The sequence below is a fragment of the Rhinopithecus roxellana genome, chromosome 18 (genome assembly GCF_007565055.1).
Source record: "Rhinopithecus roxellana isolate Shanxi Qingling chromosome 18, ASM756505v1, whole genome shotgun sequence".
Classification (NCBI taxonomy): domain Eukaryota; kingdom Metazoa; phylum Chordata; class Mammalia; order Primates; family Cercopithecidae; genus Rhinopithecus; species Rhinopithecus roxellana.
Genome location: NC_044566.1, coordinates 98,506,082 through 98,527,344, shown reverse-complemented (window position 1 = coordinate 98,527,344; position 21,263 = coordinate 98,506,082). Strand labels below are relative to the sequence as shown.

Here is a 21,263-nt window from a genome sequence, read left to right as displayed (position 1 = left end):
GTGTAGAAGACATGGGTTATTACTTAGGACCAGCAGAGAGACTTGGACGACCTCATAGTTCATGATGATCATCTGGTAAATGTGGAGGAGAAAAATGTACTAAATTCGGATTTCTCAAGACAGATTGGGGATAAGGTGTTTCAAGTACATTCATTCTCTTTCATATGTATAAAATCATATATAGTTACTACCAATTTTCATGAATCCCAATTCAGTAAAATAATAATGCAAAAACTATACTGAAATAATGAACTGTAACTCAGAATGCAATTTACAGTGTTAATTGGGCCTCAGAGTCACTTTTAAAACTGTTCAAAATATGTAATCAATTTATGTAAGAGATTTGCACATTATTTGATATATATACTGTATATTTAAATATATTTAAAATGTTTGATAAAAGTGGTAATTAGAGTAACAAAAGCATAGAAAAAAAAATTTCCAGGAGAACAGAAGATCTTAAAATGAAAAATGGTCTCCTGTCTTAGCTCTTTTCACCCAGAATCCCTTTCCCTAGAGGCACTAACTTACTGCCATTTCTGTTCTGGGCCTTAAATGTAATTGGTGTGTGCAACCAGTTTCATTCTGTATTCATCTTACAACATATATTATTCTGAAAGTTCTTTTTTTTAAAAAAGAATCCAGACTCGGTGGGTAGCTCATGCCTGTAATCCCAGCACTTTGGGAGGCTGAGGCGGGCGGATCACCTGAGGTCAGGAGTTAAAGACCAGCCTGGTCATCATGGTGAAACCCCGTCTCTACAAAAATAGAAAAATTAGTCGGGCATGATGGCAGGTGTCTGTAATCCCAGCTACTTGGGAGGCTGAGGTAGGAGAATCGCTTGAACCGGGGAGATGGAGGTTGCAGTGAGCTGAGATCGTGCCATTGCACTCCATCCTGGGCAATAGAGCGAGACTTTGTCTCAAAAAATTAAAAAAAAAAAAAAAAAAAAAAAGACCAACCTGGCCAACATGGTGAAACCCTGTCTCTACTAAAAATACAAAAATTAGCTGGATGTGGTGATGCCGGGTGTGGTGGCACATGCCTGTAATCCCAGCTACTCCTACTTAGGAAGCTGAGGCAGGAGAATCGCTTGAACCTGGGAGGTAGAGATTGCAGTGAGCGGAGGTTGCACCACTGCACTCCAGCCTGAGTGACAGAGTAACACTGGCTCAAAAAAGAGTGTTGTTCTGTCACCCAGACTGGAGCGCAGTGGTATAATCAAAGCTTACTGCAGTCTCAGATTCCCAGGCTAAAACGATCCTCCCATCTCAGCCTTCCGAGTAGCTGAGACTACAGGCTCAGCCACCAAGCCCAGATAATTTTTTTTTTTTTTTTTTAATAGCAACAGGATCTCACTTTGTTTTCCAGGCTGGTCTCAAACTCTTGGACTGGTGATCCTCCCACCTTGGCCTCCTAAAGTGCTGGGATTATGGGTGTGGCCACTGTGCCCAGCCCTTGAAAGTTCTTTTGTAAAAGTCATACATACCAAATTTTGTTTGTACATTTAAACTTTCCTGCTATTAGCTATGTTTATTTTTTATATTAAGAGTATAATTAGGCCGGGCGCGGTGGCTCAAGCCTGTAATCCCAGCACTTTGGGAGGCCGAGACGGGCGGATCACGAGGTCAGGAGATCGAGACCATCCTGGCTAATACGGTGAAACCCTGTCTCTACTTAAAAATACAAAAAACTAGCCGGGCGACGAGGCGGGCGCCTGTAGTCCCAGCTACTCGGGAGGCTGAGGCAGGAGAATGGCGTAAACCCGGGAGGCGGAGCTTGCAGTGAGCTGAGATCCGGCCACTGCACTCCAGCCTGGGTGGCAGAGCAAGACTCCGTCTCAAAAAAAAAAAAAAAAAAAGAGTATAATTAAACATTAACAGCTATGTCATTGAAAAACAAACTTTGGTGGGACTTTTTAAAATTTTTTTTTATTTTTTTCTTCTTTTATTATTATACTTTAAGTTCTAGGGTACATGTGCACAACCTGCAGATTTGTTACATATGTATATATGTGCCATGTTGGTGTGCTGCACCCATTAACTTGTCATTTACATTGGGTATATCTCCTAATGCTATGCCTCCCCTCTCCCCTCACCCCACGACAGGCCCCGGTGTGTGATGTTCCCCACCCTGTGTCCAAGTGTTCTCGTTGTGCAATTCCCACCTATGAGTGAGAACATGTGGTGTTTGGTTTTCTGTCCTTGTGATAGTTTGCTCAGAATGATGGTTTCCAGCTTCATCTATGTCCCTACAAAGGACATGAACTCATCCTTTTTTTATGGCTGCATAGTATTCCATGGTGCATATGTGCCACATTTTCTTAATCCAGTCTATCATTGATAGACATATGGGTTGGTTCCAAGTCGTTGCTATTGTGAACAGTGCTGCAATAAACATGTGTGCTTGTGTCTTTATAGCAGCATGATTTATAATCCTTTGGGTATATACTCAGTAATGGGATGGCTGGTATTTCTAGTTCTAGATCCTTGAGGAATTGCCACAGTCTTCCACAATGGTTGAACTAGTTTACAGTCCTGGTGGGACATTTCTATAGATTATGAATAAAATGTAAAACAAGTGGTTGTAAAGTGAGGCAAAAATTGTAATACAGTGAATTGTCCAAATACCCTAGATATTTGCTGTTTATTGAGTGAAATATTATCAGTTATCAGCTGAATTTCAAGGAAATACCACACGTTCATTTGAATAATCTCTTGCTTCTAAATGTGGTGTTCATTCTGATGTGATTTACCTAGTTAAGTGAGATTTAAGAAGAATTGTGCTTTTTAAATTTCCATTTTGGTAAGTGGAAGTGTTGAGTTGTCCTCATGTCTCAGTTTCATATAAGACCAAACTAGTTGATAATTTTTGTTTTAATGTCAAGGTGACCATGCTCTTCTGTGTGTCAGAATCAACAACATAGCAGTAGCTGTTGGAAAAGAAGCTAAACTCTACCTGTTCCAAGCCCAGGAATGGCTAAAGCTACAGCAAAGCAGTCCTGGTTATAGCTGTAGTGAAAAATTATCCAAAGCTCAGTTGACAAGTGAGTATATCCTTTTTTCTTTGATCATTAGATATAGTTTTTTTCCTCCTAATGTTGAAATACAGTACCATATGTACATATGTTACATCCCACGGTGATGATACTTTGTCTAGTACATTTTAAGCTGAGTTTTAACAATGCCTTTCCCTTCTTTATCATTTTTGAAAAATGAAAATCCAGATAATTTATATAGGAGTCCTTTCTTTCATTCAGACTCTTTACAGTTTGCATACTTTATGCCAATATGGAAAATATATTTTGACCCAGTGGCAGCATGGAATGAATGATAACATTTGTTGAATGCTCATTATCTGCCAGCACTGAGCTAAATGCCAAACATGTATTATCTTAGTTAATTGGATAATTTAGCTCGAGTGATGCTGTTTCCCGACATGTCATTTGAACATGAGACTTAGTTACATGGTGATAAAATATGTCACTTTGACAGCTAGGCACGGTGGCTCATGCCTGTAATCTCAGCACTTGGGGAGGCCAAGGTGGGCGGGTCACCTGAGGTTGGGAGCTTGAGACCAGCCTGGCCAACATAGTGAAACCCCGTCTCTACTGAAAATACAAAACAAAATTAGACAGGTGTGGTGGCACACGCCTGTAATCCCAGCTACTTGGCACGCTGAGGCATGAGAATTGCTTGAACCTGGGAGGCAGAGGTTGCAGTGAGCCGAGATCGCACCACTGCACTCCAGCCTGGGTGACAGAGTGAGACTTTGCCTCAGAAAAAAAAAAAAAGTCTCTTTGAGATGTACCAGCACCACATCATTTGTATACTTCTGGGTTTGCCTCTAGAGAGGCTGTACTTTTTAAATCCTAATCTAGTGACTTAAATCCGTGATCCCATTCATTCTCATCAGCATTGTCCTGTGCATTAGGGTGCTAGCCATCCAGAGTGAGTGAAAATTTTTTTAATATGGAAATGAAGAACATGTGCCATTGTTTCCATTTTGCACCTTGCAAGTTAATTAGGTGTAGGAGACATTAGAAATTTGAAGCATCCATGAGGAAAAATGGGAATTATTCTTCCCTCTTTCCCATTATTATTCAGGGACTCATCCATATATGGAACATGGTAGTCTCCTCTTAGCCTAGTCTAGCGGAAGATTGATTTCTAAACATCCAGTCTTTATCTTATCAGCTGTCTGATTCCCTCATAAGGCAACTAGTTAGAACAGTGAACAAAGCAGAGGTCCCCAATCCTTGCCACCCATTGTGGGGATCTTTAATGTAGATTTGTGAGATGACATTGTGAGAAGATAGTATCCTGGAGATGAATGATTGGATTCAACTATAAAAGAGACAATTACATACAATTATTTACTTTGACCCTGAAATCAAAACTTACCTGGGAAATATATGCAGATTCTCATGATTAGTTATCTCTTCCTTTCTCTGCCAATTTGCTCATCTAAGTGTTCCACGTATGTATGAAACGTCGTGTCCTTCAGTTCCCAATTCCTCTGGTGTCTAAACTGAACTCACCATCTTCCCCATCCAGACCTGGTCCTCTTCTGGTGTTCCCTATTTTAAGAACTGGCACCACCCGCCATCCAGTAAACAGTTGAGAAACCAAGGTGTCTTCTAATACTCCCCTCTTTGACCTTTCTACCTCCCCATCCATCAGTTAAGTCTTGAGGTTTTACTTTTAAATATCTCTTGAATTCATCTTGCCTTTGCTATTTCAGCAGTCTCCTACCTGGCTATTCTATAGCCATGCTGGTCCCCCTTCTGTAACTAGATCTTTCTAAATAGCAGATATGGTTATGTTACAGTCACTTCCTCAGCACACCCTTAAAATAAATGGTTTCCCTTAACCTGACCAGCAAAGCCGTTTCCCTGAACCTGACCAGGCCTCCTTAACCTGACCAGCAAAGCCTTTGTAGACTGGCTGCTGCTTACCTCTCCATTTTATATTTTATCTCAGGGCATTGCCCCACTCACTGCATTTTATTTCAGTGCTACCCTGAGCCTTTGCATAAACTTTTTCCTCTTCAGCCTCCCCGCTGGCTCCTCCCTCGATTAAGTTAACACCTAAGTTTTTATAGCCTCTTGTTTTCCTACGTAGCACTTACTATAGTTACCACTTTCCATTATATTTATTTGTTATAAAATCAGTCAATGAGAGCAGTAGGGCTCTTTCGGTATGTTCATTCACTGAGTGCTTCCATTGTTTCATGTACTATGCTAGGTACTGGTGATAGATTAGTGACCAAAATGTTTTTAAGGCTGGTGGAGGTTACCAGAATGAATCAGATCAATGTGAATAAATGTAAAATTGCTATTTTGATAAGTACTATGAATACCAATTATATGGCACTATGAGAATGAGAATTTATCATTCCCTGGTGCTTACGTAAGTTTTTACTAAGTATTTGTAGAATGAATAGTCGTAGACCTTAGTGCTTAAGGGCTTTTTTTAGGTAGGTTTTTTGCTTTTTGCGTTTGACATCTCAAAGACTTTTTCTGTCTCCAATAAAAACTTATTAGGCAGTTTTAAGCTTTCAGCTATAGAAATATTGATTTGTTCTCTTGCGTCACATAGTCAGTATTATACTGTATACTTTATACACTTAAAAACATCATTTCTGTATGAGTCATATTCCTGTATTCCCAGAACTTCTGTATGCAGGGAGACAGTGTGGTGCAATGGGAAGACCACAAAACTGAGAATCACTGCTAGTGATTTAGAACAAGAACTCATTATCTTTGAACTTCATTTTACTTATCTGTACAATAAGCAAGTTGGACTAGGTTTCCCTAAGGTTCATGATAGTTCCAAAATGCTGCCATTCTCATTGTAACTGTTAAGGGTGGAGTTACTTATCTATAGGACCACAACTTAATAAAACCTTCTGCGGTTGTTTCTTTATTTTCTCTTTCTTTTCCCTGTTCTGTTGAGTGCAGAGGTATTCTTTGGAATTGTGGAATGGAAGATATCAGGAAACAGGAATTTTAGAGGAGTGAAGGTTGTTTTGTCAAATTTTGGGGCCCAAAATAAATTTAATACTGATTTCTACGTATATATACTTCACCAGTTTTTTTTCCAATAACAAAATCCAAATCTGAAGTCTCTTTTATATGTTAGTTGTCATATTTATGGTATGTTATTTAGGAGCTTAGATACATTTAAACAAAAAAGCATATCCTTAAATTCATGATGTAATAGTAACACATATTTAAGAATAATTCCTTATAGCAAGTGCTTTTCTTAGCTATTAATGAGACTTAAGAGTTAACAGCCTTTCACCTATTTGGTAATGAACTCAGTAACTCTGCCCAGCTCCTACGTAAAACCCTGCCACTGCTGTGTGCTATGAAAGGACTAGCAGATTTGACAAATCTCAATGTTGAATGTTGCTTGACTCTCCCAAATTAATGTTTGAAAAATTATTTTTCAATCATCTCTTTGTTCTGTCATAAAAATCTGACTTAAATAATACTAAAAACTACTTTGTAGATTTTTAAAGCAATCAAACAAGACATTTAAAAGCACTGAAAATGATGAGTTTATATATTTCTATCTAAACAAGGAGATTCGGAGGAATTTTCTATCAAATTATAGGAGCTGAATACAATATTGTATAGAAAACATTTCAGTGTTGTCTTTTTACATGTTATGCATATGATTCCTTTTGTAGTTTGGTATATTTTGTAAATCATTTAAAGGTGTTAGTATTTTATTGTGTGTTTTGGTTAACAGTATTCATTTCCTTTTATAATATGATTGGACAATTAGCTATTCAGCACCATTCTCAGCAGTTCAAGTTTTGTTAATATTTGAGGTACTAATTACACCAGCATAGAATATGCATGCTGTGCTGTAGTCTTTTGTCTCGGAAACAATGAACACACGGTTTTGTCAAGAGGCTTGTTTCCCAGGCTTGCTGAAAAGACAGCAAGACAAAAACTAAAGGCCAGTATCACTTTATGAAGCACACTTTTATTTCTGCTTGAAGTAAATCCACATAATTTAAAATGAAACATCAAAAGCATATTGGTAAAAGTGTGGTTTTTAAATATTTTATCTAAGAGAAAAAGTGCAAAGGATAAAAACAGCAACACAGCAGAGCCTTTATATAATGAGGTCCGGATTATATAATTGCAAATTGCATATTTAAACAGTCTTATTTCTGAATCATTTATTGAGCATTTATTAAATTCTTACTAAAAGTCTTCCAATATTTAACAGAAACTAGAGTCATTGCTACATTTTTCCGGAAGCTCTATGGTTTTTGTTTGTTTGTTTGTTTTTAAAAAAGGTAGTTTAAATGTCAGCTAACTTACAGTAGCCAAAAAAGCAATGTCATAATGGTGTTAATCAAATCCTCTTGTTCAATTTAACTACCAATGAATGAAATTCCCAGTTGTACAGTCCAAGTCCTCAAAATTCAAATCCTGACTACATCTGTATCTCATTCATAAAGACAACCTATAAATAACATTTTTCCAACTTTCCACTAGAAAAATTTCCCAACACACAGAAAAGATGAAATTATAATACAACCAGCATCTGTATATCCTCTGCTTAGACTCAATAATTGTTAATATTTTATTAAATTTGCTTTATGTCTATATGTATGTGATTTTTGTTTTAATTGAACCTTGTGAAAATAAGCAGCAGGTATCACAGTTTGCCCCTCCATACCTAAGCATACAGCTTCTAAGAGTAAAGAAATTCATCTGTTTAACTGTCATACACCTAAGAAAATTAATAATTTTATAATGTCCTCTGAAATCTATTCCATACACAAATTTCGGGTTACCTCAAGAAATGTCTTTTATTTATTAAAAAAAAATCTACAATTCAGAAAGAGATTAAGACTAATTTGTCCTTAAATATTGACATGTTATGGAGGCAAACTAGGTTGGGAATTGGGCCCATCATAATACTGTTTTAAAAATACTTTGTGTAGAATCATGCTCTTTACATAACATTCCATATGCTTTTCCTTTGCCCCTCACAAGAACTCTGAGCTAACAGGGAAGGTATCTTTATTTTACTATTGAAGAAACAAATTTAGAGAGGTTGTAAATTTATTTGCTGAGTCACAAGGCCAAGACTCACTCTTCTAACTCTACTCTTTTCGTTACACTCAGAACTTGAGACACTCCTCTCCTACGCAGTTTCATGTTAGTGTTAGTCAGTGCCTCTTAGGTCAGGTCATATTCAGAAACTGCAGTTACTTTGGCACCAACCTAATAGTTTTAGATCCAGAAAGAATCTTAGACATCATTTTGTGTGTCTCAGAAGGGAGTGCCATTGGCATTTTAGGGGAAAAATTCTTCGCATGAGGTTCAACACAGCCCCCCTCCAAGTATCTAACCAGCTATTGTGACAAAAAACGATCCCCTCATATTTTCAGAGGCCCTGGATGAAAGGAGATTACCCTGGATTGAGAACCACTTACTAATATAACCACCATGTTTTAAAGAAAGGAAAAGCAAAATTGACATTTAGCAACTGCTCTGTGACATACCATGCTAGGTGACTCATGTAACTTAGTGCTTACATCAGCTCTTTGCTGTAGGTAGTATCTTCATTTTACAGATGAAGAAAATGAGTGTCATTGCTTATGTAACTTACCCAAGGTCACACAACAGGTAAGTATTGAAGCCAGGATTGAAACATACATCTGAATGATGCCACACACCCCCACCCCTGACTATATCATACTACTTCATAGGGACCTGATCCAGTATAATAACTTCTACATTTCTGTAATTTCTGTTTTTTCTGCTTTTTGTACCCTTTTAAAGAACAACCAATCAGAAAAAGATTTTGGAAAATCTTTTGAAAATACAGAGTTTTCCGAGACGGGCGGATCACGAGGTCAGGAGATCAAGACCATCCTGGCTAACATGGTGAAACCCCATCTCTACTAAAAAATACAAAAAACTAGCCGGGCGAGGTGGCAGGCGCCTGTAGTCCCAGCTACTCGGGAGGCTGAGGCAGGAGAATGGCATAAACCCGGGAGGCGGAGCTTGCAGTGAGCTGAGATCCGGCCACTGCACTCCAGCCTGGGCGACAGAGCGAGACTCCGTCTCAAAAAAAAAAAAAAAAAAAAAAAAAAGAAAATACAGAGTTTTTAGATATAATGATTTCGTAAGTTGAATGCTCCATTTTAAATTTAACTCAAGTAGTCTTCAAAAATGTCACTGTGATTGTTGCACAGCGTTGTGGATGTGCTTAATGCCATAGACTATACACTTAAAAATGATTAAAATGATACATTTAGCATTGTGTATATTTTACCACAATAATTTTTTTGAATGTCATTAACCCACCTGGAAACTGTGAAAATATCGAAAATTAAAATTCAAAATTTCAGCTGTCGAGACCAAGATGGTGGCGAGACTCAGCGCCTTCCTCAAGAATGCCTGGGCCAAGAAGCTGGTGCTGGTCGTGTCCTTCATCATCAGGAGCCTAGTTGTAATTCTGCCCCCACTCAGCCCCTACACCAAGTACTTCATCATGATCAACGAGGTCACGCCCTACCACTACCCAATGCCCATCCGCAATGATGGGAACATGCCCGATGTGCCCAGCCACCCCCAGGATCCCCAGAGCCCCAGCTTGGAGTGGCTGAAGAAACTGAGCACCTCCACTCACAGAAGAGGCCCCTCCCGTGGCTCCCAATACGAATGTGAGAACCAGAAAAAAAGAAATTCAGAGTTTCAGTGAAGCCATTCTACTCGTGGTGTTTTATAGTCATACTTTTATAGTGATTCCTTGGTTAAAAACATCATTTTTATCTCCTTTGCAGATAAATTCTGATTTATTCTGTAAATATCTGGTTTACAAGCCTTATTCCAAATACTTCTCAAGGTCTTGGATTTCTGAGGCAATAAAAATTAAACAAAAGAGTGTCCTAACCTCAAATTGATTATATGATAAAATAATGGAACACATTTGAGAGTTTTGTTACGAAAGGTGTTGTTTTCTTTCTCTTTAAAGTGACCATGAACCAGACTGAACATAATCTGACAGTGTCCCAGATTCCATCTCCACAAACGTGGCATGTGTTTTATGCAGACAAGTATACGTGCCAAGATGACAAGGAGAATTCTCAGGTGGAAGATATCCCATTTGAAATGGTGTTACTAAACCCAGATGCCGAAGGGAATCCATTTGATCATTTTAGTGCTGGAGAATCTGGTAAGAATATGTATTTGAATATATCCTAAATTCTGGAAAAGATTTATGCACAAATATATTCATGTTGTATTTTTAAAATAAAAAAAATGAAAGCAACCTATATGTCCAAAAGTAGAGAAATGGTTAAATGAATCTTCTTATAGCATTTTGATAGCCATAGTACTAATTTTTAAAAGTGGAGTATTATTTGAGTGTAGTAAAACCTGCAGAGAATAAAACAGAAGTACAAAACTATTAACAGATTATTTTGATACTCTGAGTTGGTAGAGTTGTGTAGTTTTTGTTTGTTTGCTTGTTTGGGCTCCTGACAGGAAATTATTTGTGAAGTTTTTAGTTTCCTCTATAATTCTAAATATTTTTGTTTTTATGATAACTTTGCATTATTTTTATAAACAGAAAAATGGTAATAAATTGAACAATTTCAGTTGTTAACTCAATGATTAAATGAGATTAGAAACTGAACTGCTTTGTATGGTTAACGCTTTACTAGGTTGTTTGAACAGATTTAGGGATTGCCTTCATTGAAGCTTACAACAATTTAGGGATGATCAGAGTCTATAATACTTACCAGAATCAGATTTACTCATATAAAATATTTCATCAAAATGTTAGGTAACTATGTCCTGGCCTACTGAGGTAAGATTCCTAGCCCCAGCAGAAGTGAATGACTTCTTATGATCATGATAAACATACTATGAAGTATAACTGATTTGTAAATTAACATGTAGGAGTAAGGATTTGTACGCCATCTGTCAAAGAAAAGCGTTAATGGTTTACCTCTTCATGAGTTCGTTGGCTGTTTGAAAAAGTCAATCTGCTTAAGAGAAAAATTTAATTCCATTGTATCCTGTTGACCATAGAGTGGGGTGGGTGGAGGTGAGGCAGGAGTGAGGCCACATTAGCTTAAACCGATTGTTTAGTTCAAAGTGAAAATTCGTCACAGCTAAAAAAGCAACTTGAGATTTGTGACAGTAGATCACAAATAATGTTTTAAGGGATAAACTTTTTAAAAATATCCTTTGTTTGGGAAAAATGTATATCTAGTGACAGAATGGCGTGCTAATTTTTTTTTTATTTCTATTTTTTAGAGATGGGGTCTCACCATGTTGCCCAGATTGTCTCAAACTACTGGGTTCAAGTGATCCTCCCACCTTGGCCTCCCAAGGTGTTGGGATTGCAGGTGTGAGCCGCTGCACCTGGCCCTAAATGTTTTAAAGTGGTTAATTTTAAAGTTCTTTCTGTGAAAGAAATGACATAGTGTAAACTACTCAAGTTGTTTCTGAATGCAAATGAATGTAAAGGTTAAATTTCATTAATGATACCTTTGACTAGTATAGATCATTATTGGAAGTTAATTTAGTCCTTCCATTTCCTTAATCTTTGTAAAAGATGCCAACATTTTTCTGTATTTTGGAAGGGCATTGATGGAACCCAGGTCTACTAAGAGCATTGAATGGATGGTTGGACTGAATTGCTCTTCAGGTCCTTTTTTTTTTTTTTTTTTTAATTTAATTTTTTGAAACGGAGCCTTGCTCTGTCACCCAGGCTGGAGCGCAATGGTGCAGTCTCGGCCCACTGCAACCTCTGCCTCCCGGGTTCAAGCGATTCTCCTGCCTCAGCCTCCTGAGTAGCTGGGACTACAGGCGCCCACCACTACACCTGTCTAATTTTTGTATTTTTAGTAGAGACGAGGTTTCACCATGTTGACCAGAACTCCTGACCTCAGGCCAAGGCAGGCTTGCCTTGGCCTCCCAAAAGTGCTGGGATTACAGGCATGAGCCACCGCACGCAGCCTTCCAGTCCTTTTTAACTGTAAGACTTTGTTATTTCACGTGACACTTGTTTTTAGGACTGGTCAAGGCTCACTAGGAAGTAATGTTCTGCTGCAGTTGCTGCATGTGCAAACCCTGCTGCCTCTAGTGGAGTCCAGATGAATTAGCACTTCCTCTCCTGCCTTCCAGGCTGTAGCCCTTTGGCTCAAAAGGTGGTTTTATGTATTGAGTGGATCCATGAGACTTTTCTGGATCCTAATATGCTTTTACTTGCCTCCTTATCCAGGCCTCCATTTTTGGTCTTTTTCTTTATCACCAATTTGGGCATGTAAACTTTTATCCCAGGCTATAAAGTGATCACATTTGTGTCCTGTGCCATGCTTGGAGCACTGAATGCCAGTCATACCTTGCCTTGTCCTGAACCTTGCCTGTATCTTCCAGTGTTTTCCTCAACATCTTGAGTTGTGGCAACCTTTTCTTTATGATCCATACTAACCATTGTGATTCAGTTCTTAGTTCTGACTCCTTCTCACCTACCTTTTCCTGATTTTGTGACTGATTTTGATTCTATGCTTACTCTTGTGTCTAAAAGCTGTCTTATACTACAATGGGTAAGTTACATTGAGTATGTCAGCAACAATATTTAAACAAGGGGCAAAACCTCACTATAATTGTATGTATTTTCATTAAGCATGACATTCTATGCAAGGCTAACCTGCGGAAATTAATCATTAAAAAGTGCTAGAAGTACCCAAAAGCATCCAGCCTTGTTTTGTGGCTTCCTCTAAACATCACATCATTTTATTGATTAAAATACCTAAAAACTTTTGTGAATAACTCTACATTGAAGTATCAGTGAGTGGTTTTTAACCCATCACTGTATGCATCTAGTTTAAGGTTATGAGGTTTAAAACAAAAATTCAGATATTCACACCCAGAGACTCAGATAGATTTGGTTTGGAGTGGAAGCCAGTTAAAGCTGTAAAGTTGATTCTTATGTACAGAACCACTGATCTAAAAGTCCGTATTTCACATTGTTTTAGTCATGTGTTTTAAAATAGAGCCTTAAGAGGGATTCTTCCTACTTTGTAGCCTCAGGTATGGAATTTGTTTACAGGGAAAATCTTCAATTCATTTTAGAAACTTCTGCTAGTTTGTCTAATTATCTGCTCCAAGTAGGAAAAATTGATTTGCTATGCTTTTTACAGAAAATTGATTATTACCGCATGTCTCAGAGGTTTGAATTAGAATAACCTGGTGCTAATAGTTGCAATTAATGTTACATGTTATTCTGGTTAAATTTTGTAATTTGTTCTCTTTCAAACCAATTATGTATTTTCTATCTACCAGACTTTGGTTAATCCTCTATTTTGCAGAGTTGGTCTAGATTAAACAAAGTAAGGCAAGTGTGATGCCACTTGACAAAGTACTAAATAGGATTATAATACTTTAAGGTAAAATAAAATAAAACTGCTTCTTTAAAATATTAGAATCCTTGTTAACTATGTTTGTATCTAATTAGAGACCAAGAAGTACCCAGAATCCTGAGAGCCTTTTTACCTAAAGGCATGTAGACTGGTTTTCACTGGAATAATACTACAGGCTCTGCTACATCTGCCATCTCACTGTTTTTAAAATTCTAGCAGCTATGTTCATTCTTTAGTGTTATCCCTTTTTTCCTCCATGTCCCAAAAGACGATGGGTTGGATCTTCCATGTAGCTTCAGTAATGTGTTACTGCTAACATGTTGGAATGTTTTTGGCTTAAAGTAACAGAAAACCCTCATGCAAGTGGTGTAGACAGTAATGAAATGAATTATCTTATGCAACAAGAAGTTTTGAGGCTTCTCCAGGGTGGTTTATTTAGCATCTGTCTACCCTGCTGTCCTCAGACTATCAGTGTTCTTAAGCTAGCTGCCTCAAGTTCAAAGTTAGCTGTGGCAGTTCTGAGCATCATGTCTAGATGATTGCAATATTCAGTATCACTTTTTAGGAGGAAGGAAATTTTTCCCAGAAGCTTCCTATCACATTTCCTTTTTCAGAACTGGGTCATAGCATCATAAGAGAAATGTAAGTTGACATGAAAGAAAGAAAATAAAAGTAGACAAATATGTCAGAAGGGTTAGGTTTACCTCCTACTGGTAATGGTATGGGAATTTCTGATTGATTTAGACTAATCAGGATATATCTTGACACACTTGAGTGTGGGAGACCACTGGGGCTCTGAGACAAGGATCATGGGTAGGCGGGAATGTCTGTTCCAGGTGCTGCCCCAGAACCCAAGGACCCTTTCCCCCTAGGCTCTCCTCCTTTCTGATGTACCGTCATTTAGCTGGGGCCGAATTTATTGAAGCTGTCCTCTAAGTTTTCTTGCTACTTTATTTTGCCAGTGCTGCTTCCTTTAAGCTTGCCTTAAACCTTACACATTCCCTTACAAGTGTTCACCACCTGTTGTACGCTCATTAAGAGTATTTTTCTTCTTTAGTGTATACTCTTTTAGTGTATATTAACTCTTAAGTATAATGAGATTTGACAATTAGTACCCACCTGTTTTAAAATTAGGTTTTAATTTCAAACTGAACAAGCAAAGTGAACACAAATTGAGTTTAATTTCAAAGTGAACAAACAATTTTTGCTTGTGGCAAAACAAAAAATTGGTAGCTGAAGAGAGGAAAAAAACAGACTTTTTTTTTTTTTAAGAGGGAGTCTCGTTCTGTCCCCTAGGCTGGACATTGTCCCCCCTAGTACATTGGCGCCATCTCGGCTCACTTGCAACCTCTGCCTCCCAGGTTCAAGCGATTCTCCTAGCTGGGATTACAGGCATGTGCCACCATGCCTGGCTGATTTTTTGTATTTTTTTTTTTTTTAGTAGAGACGGGGTTTCACCGCGTTAGCCGGGATGGCCTCAGTCTTCTGATCTTGTGATCCACCCACCTCAGCCTCCCAAAGTGCTGGGATTACAGGTCTGAGCCATTGCGCCTGACCAAAAAAACAGACTTTTTTAAAGAGATGATTTGTTTAAAAGAACATTGAGTGCAGAGCTAGCATTTTATCTTTTAAGTATTTTATGGAAAGGTTCAAGGTAAGAATCATCTAAAATTCAGTGAATAAAGTGTGGGCATGACCCAGTTCAATTTATTTAATATGTTATGTCAATGAAATAATTTTTGTGTTCATTATAATGGTTAGCTTTTGCTGGAAGATTATTAACTGAATAATCCTAAAACATTTTGTACTGTAACGTATATCTTATTTTCCAGAGTCCCTTCCTTCTACATTATTCCGATTCCTCAGTAAATAGTCTGAGGATTTTCTTTTCATGGTAGAGTTGTAACTTAGTGGAGTCGGAAACTTTATCCTGTAAGTCAGAAACTTTAAAGATATTCTGTAAAATATTGTAAATAAATAAAACTTTAAATTGAATGCCATGTTTATTTCTTTAATACAAAGAAGGAAAGATAAAAACTAAGATTCAAAACACAGGATAGCATAAGGAACTTTACTGTCCCACAGTTGTTATAATATATTTAGCATTTGTATTTTCTGTCTTGTTCCAGTACTATAACCCCAGGATTATGTTGCCATTATTTCTAAGGCTGGAGTGCTTTTCTATGTAAGGAGTTTAAAAGGAAAATATGCTATTTTACTTGATCTTCCCTTCCTGAAGTCTAAACATGCTTTTTCACCTGCACTAGAAAAGTTAACTCCACATTTATATTCATAGAGCAGGAGAGACACCCAGTGGCAGAAATACTTTTTGCTGCTTTTTCCCCCCTAACCAGGCCAAAAGCATGATGAGCTACTTATTGATTCTTATGATTTGTGTCTTCTGATTGCTTTTACAAAATTATTTTTCACATATTAGAAATATTTTCTTTTCTGACTGTTAATTGGAGTTTACCCAAATGGGAAACTAGTTCACCATTCGAATGAAAGTTCATCCATAGACTTAATTAAGACAGCTCTATTCACACCACGGTTAGAGCAGTCTGGTGTTAGATAGAATGTAAAAGTCTTAGTATTAGGGACTGTCTTGACACATAACCAAGTAAATGTTAGCCATTAAACTGAAAGCTAGCCTGGTGCTTTATTATAAAACTTTTCTGAAATTTCTGAAAAATGGAGACTCAGTCAAAAGATTTCAAGTTAACACAGAAAAAGTGACATTTATAATAAGGTTACATGAAAACTATACTAAAAAGCTGCTAGTAGGCACTAGAGGCTGCTGTAATGACTGGTTTCATTTTTTATAAAGTCTGCACATTCTTTGTTCTTTGCCAGCCATCTCTCTTTCCTCACTTATTTCTACTCCCTCAAAACTTTGGTTTTTATCATGGGTCGGTTTGATTCCTCCGGCCTGTTCCAACATCAGCTCCTTTCAATTTCAATTTCTGTGGCCTCTTTTCTTTCTGCTTTATAGTTTGATCTACTAAGAGAAGATGATTAGCCTAACTTAAAATTGTTATGTTGTTGGCCTCTTGCATTGGTAGCCATTTGGTTAGCTGTTACAATTTTCAGCCAATCCTGGCATGGAGTTGCATGATCTCCACAGGATTTTTTTTTTCTTTTTTCTTTTCTTTTTTTTTTTTTTTTTTGGCAAGAGCTGCAGACAGTTCATCTCAGAAGAGATCTCTGGACATGACAGATATTTTGAAGGTTTGTCCAAATAGAAATTCAAGGTATTGGGACATTCCCGAGCTGTGGTTCTCATGTGTTAGCTATATCAGAATCATGCTTAGGGCTTACTAAAGCACAGATTACTGGGCTCTAGTCAAGAGTTTCTGATTCAGTAGATCAAAAACTGGATGGAACTCAAGAATTTGCATTTATAACAAGTTCCCTGGTGTTGCTGCTGGGCAAGAGAACACGCTTTGAGATACATTGTCAGGGTATTTTAAACTATTATTGACTGAGCTAATCTATTTCTAAACTTTTTACAAAATAAATTCACTTTGGGGGTAAAACGTATATTTAACTGAATGCTAAAATCACTATTTTCATTTACTGTTTTCAAACAAAACTGTGATTTTATGATGAGTCTTTGGGTTTCCTTGACCATTATGCTTTCTTACAGATTGACCTTAACTAGTTTGGTTTAATCTGCTTTCTTGTAGTTAAAATTTTGCCCCAAGGCACAAAAACGTTCAAGTTTTAATAGTTTTTTTTTTCTCTTACAAAGGTGAATGCTATGACTCCAGTTAAAAAACAAGTTCTAGAAATATACTGACAGGGAGATTTGAAAGCAACCCAATACGATAACTGGCTTTGTTTTACTGAAGCAAACTCCCTTTCTTCTCTTCACAGGGTTACATGAGTTCTTTTTCCTCCTAGTCCTAGTGTACTTTGTGATTGCTTGCATTTATGCTCAATCATTGTGGCAGGCTATTAAGAAAGGAGGACCCATGCACATGATTTTAAAGGTTCTGACAACTGCCTTGCTGTTACAAGCTGGTTCAGCTTTAGCTAATTACATTCATTTCTCCAGGTAACTCAAAACCACTAAAACTGTGTTCATCATTACATCTAATTAATCCTAATTAGTCCACCAAAATTATGCTTGCTTTGATTATGAACAGTTTTTTTCACATTTGTCATTTACACTAATCTTCTTCAATTCCTCAGTTACTCCAAAGATGGAATAGGGGTACCATTTATGGGAAGTTTGGCAGAATGTGAGTATCTTTCTGAGCATTTTTAAAAAGCTTTTAGACTTGCTATCTGCTTTTTTAAAAAAACTATTTCTTGTCATAGTATAAATTTTCTGTCAAAAATTGTTTAGAAATCAGCTTGACTGAGAACAGGATTACGGTTTAAGTTCCCATATGTCCTGCTTAGTTTCTTCTTAATAATAGGTAATGTGTACAGATCCTCATTGTTTTTTTGTTTGTTTGAGGCAGAGTTTTACTCTGTAGCCCAGGCTGGAGTGCAGTGGTGCAGTCATGGCTCACTGCAGCCTCAAACTCCTAGGCTCAGGTGATCCTCCTGCCTCAGCCTCCCCAGTAGCTGGGAGTACAGGCACATACCATCATGCCTGGCTGATTTTTAAATTTCCTTTTCTGTAGATGGGGTCTCACTGTGTTGCCCAGGCTGGCCTTATACTCTTGGGCTTAAGGGATCCATCTGCCTTGGCCTCCCAAAGTCCTGGAATTACAGGCATGAGTCACCACACTCTGCCTCTTCATTGTTTTTAGGCATATTTATATACATTCTCTCATCTTATCCTCAATAGAAGAGTAGGTCTGCATATCCTTATTTTGCAGATAAAGGATCTGGGCTTAGTGATGTGAAACATATTTCCAAATGTCAATCAGCTATTGAGTGGTAGAGACTAGACTCAGACCTAAATTTTCTTACCTCAAAGCTGAAGGTTTAATTCCATTAAATTCCTGTTTTAATTCCATTCTCTGTTATACTGACTCTTTTCTATTTCTGACCCAAAGCCTAAAACTCACATCAAAATACACTATGAAGAAAAGTAATAGGCTTTCTTAAAATATCATTAAATACTACCTCATAAAATAAATATATATGGAACTTGAAGCATTTATAGATTTTTGTTGTTTTCTTGTAGTGTTGACGTGGATACAGGTGGTTTTTCTATTTGAAGTAGCAGGCTTCCCCTGCAGTGTAGGTGATGGCCACCTGGTGGCACATCACACTAATGTATGAAGCTTCTCATTTGTCTTCAGGATTCTGAAAGTAAAGCCAATGTTTGGATGCTATGGGAGCTATGCATTTCATTGTATTGTTTCTTGTTAATAGTTTTAGAAAATACTCTTTACTTTATAGTTCAGCCATCCAAAAAAAATAACTCAGAAATGAAGGTACATTCTCCACATTGCAGAAATCATATTTAGAATTTAACAAGCAGTGAGTTATAGAGAACAAGATTATGTAGTTAGAAAAGCTAAGAAAAATGGGAAATGAAGAGAGTTAAGGTTGGACTTACTGGACATATGGTATGGGCATATATATGTATTTTTAAATAGTATTGCTGCTGTTTTAACTATTTTTATAAATATATACAAAATTTATGACAATTTTTAAATCTTTAGAATTATTACACGCGAATATCTCTTAATGAATTTCCTTAGCTTCTCTTTGAAAATGGCTGTCTTTTTGTGGTTAAAAAAAAAAAAAAAAAGATGTTCTCATCATAACGCAAAAAGCACTCAATTTTTTTATATTGTGAAAACTTGGTTGACATTGGTTTTCATGTCTCATTAGTTCTTGACATCGCTTCCCAAATTCAGATGTTATACTTGCTTTTGAGTCTATGCATGGGTTGGACGATAGTCAGAATGAAGAAGTCGCAAAGCAGACCTCTGCAGTGGGATTCTACGCCTGCATCCACTGGCATTGCGGTGGTCATCGTCATGACACAGGTGAGTGCTGATACTCTGTTTCTCTTAGTAATCCTCAGAAATGCAAACTGGAGCATGCCTCAGTTCAGAATTGAAACCTGGGACCCATGAGGAATTTGTGTCATTTTTTTTTTCTTGAAATGTCTGAGCTTCTACAATTTGTGTCATTTAAAGTATGAATTTGAAGAGCGTTAGATCAAATAATCTTAATTATCTGGATGCTACTATATGTAGACTGCAGAATTTAATTATAATTTATCTGAATTTGAGCTTCCTATCAGCTTATTTAAGCACCATATGTTTAATACTAGGTTAGAGTCTTATTTCCTACTTAATAATAGCTTTCTTTCATATTTCTCTAGCACATGGTAAGTACTTAACATTGAATGAGTGATTCAGTGAATTTGAGATTTATCCATTGTCAATCTCTAGGATTGGCTACTTTGTACATAAAAGAATTCAGGTGATTATCTAAGATTAATTAAAAGGCAAAATATAGACTAAAAAAGAATGGGATCTTGTTTTTGAAAGCAAATGTAAAAACAAAACCGGTCTTAAAATAAAGGTCCTGCATGCCTTTTTCTTTTCGTCTGTATTAATAGTATTGACATTCTAAGATACCCATATGCCTGTGTTCCATGGATTTGTAAAAATTAAGAAGAAAGGTATAAAAATAAAATTTTACTAAGTTTTTGATGAGCATTAGCTATAGATGAAAATGAACTATATACTTAGGCTCTGTAAAGGACATTATAATGTAAGTTTAATGCATTAAATAAATTGAAAAATGTATTAGTGAAGGATGGGGCCAGTGCTTTATTCATCTTTCTATCCCTAGTATTTATTTAATATAGTAGGTTTTGAGTGGAATAGGAGTATTGAATTTACATGAATGATTTGGGAAAGAGACCATATCACAGGTGGTGATATTTAGAAAGGAGATAGTGCCAGGAAAGGGGATGATGAGAAAGAATTGAATTAGAAGAATTGATTAAAATAAAGTTAAGATTCTACCAACTTAATGTTTTTGAGCCAGGACTTATGGAGAGTAGTGTCAATGTCAGGTTAAATTCTCACTTTTTATTTCTTTTTAAAAATTACATTTTTATTATTTCATTGTAATTTTAATTTACTGTCATAGACAAATATAAGTTGAGAACTAAGATGATATTACACTAGAGTTTATATGAGAATTTATGAAGAATACATTAAACATAGCTCTGGTCTTCAGCAACAACCCAGACAAGGCAGATCAGACAGGCAGTCAGAGACTATACAAATACGTACATATTTTATACAGATCACATATTAGCATATGTATATGAAAACAGGGAAGTTTGAATATGTAAAAATATGAACTATGGGCTGTGGTAGCTCTGTGGTAGCACTTCTGTGTTGCAAAAGTGAAGTTTAGAAATGTAGGTTAAGAAATCAGATGGGAGACTGGGCGCGGTGGCTCACGCCTGTAATCCCAACACTTTGGGAGGCCAAGGTGGGCAGATCACCTGAGGTCAGGAATTTGAGACCAGCCTGGCCAACATGGTGAAACCCCATCTCTACTAAAAATACAAAAACTAGCCGGTATATGCCTGTGATCCCAGCTACTCCGGAGGCTAAGGCAGGAGAATCACTTGAACTTGGGAGGTGGAGGTTGCAGTGAGCTGAGATCGTGCCACTGCACTCCAGCCTGGGCAACAGAGTGAGACTTTGTCTAAAAAAAAAAAAAGAGAAATCAGATGGGTATAATTTGGTGGTTTGGAAGAATAACACTTTCAGTAACAGAGCAAATATTGAGCCCAAGAAGGAATTTCACATATTATAGTGACAAAGGAGTTTACCTAACAAGAATGGTAGCAGGAGTAAAATTAGTGTAGAGGATGTGAGAAGGAGGAAAGCAAGAGGTTGCTGATAAAC

General features: G+C 37.1%; 1 protein-coding gene and 1 pseudogene across 4 annotated transcripts in view; both read left to right on the top strand.

The window, feature by feature from the left end:
* Window positions 1-21,263, top strand: part of GPR180 (G protein-coupled receptor 180) — a 54,205-nt gene that overhangs the window by 1,726 nt on the left and 31,216 nt on the right. For all 4 annotated transcript variants that reach the window (XR_004054679.1, XM_030922154.1, XM_010358904.2 and 1 more), the window contains exons 2-6: window positions 2,888-3,046; window positions 10,014-10,214; window positions 17,290-17,470; window positions 17,608-17,657; window positions 19,213-19,370. Coding sequence is in view for 3 of the 4 variants with exons in the window: in XM_030922154.1 (XP_030778014.1) it covers window positions 2,888-3,046; window positions 10,014-10,214; window positions 17,290-17,470; window positions 17,608-17,657; window positions 19,213-19,370 (749 nt within the window). In the remaining variant the exon portion in view is untranslated. The remainder of the gene's footprint in view (window positions 1-2,887; window positions 3,047-10,013; window positions 10,215-17,289; window positions 17,471-17,607; window positions 17,658-19,212; window positions 19,371-21,263) is intronic.
* On the top strand, window positions 9,396-9,740 carry LOC115894605 (annotated as a pseudogene).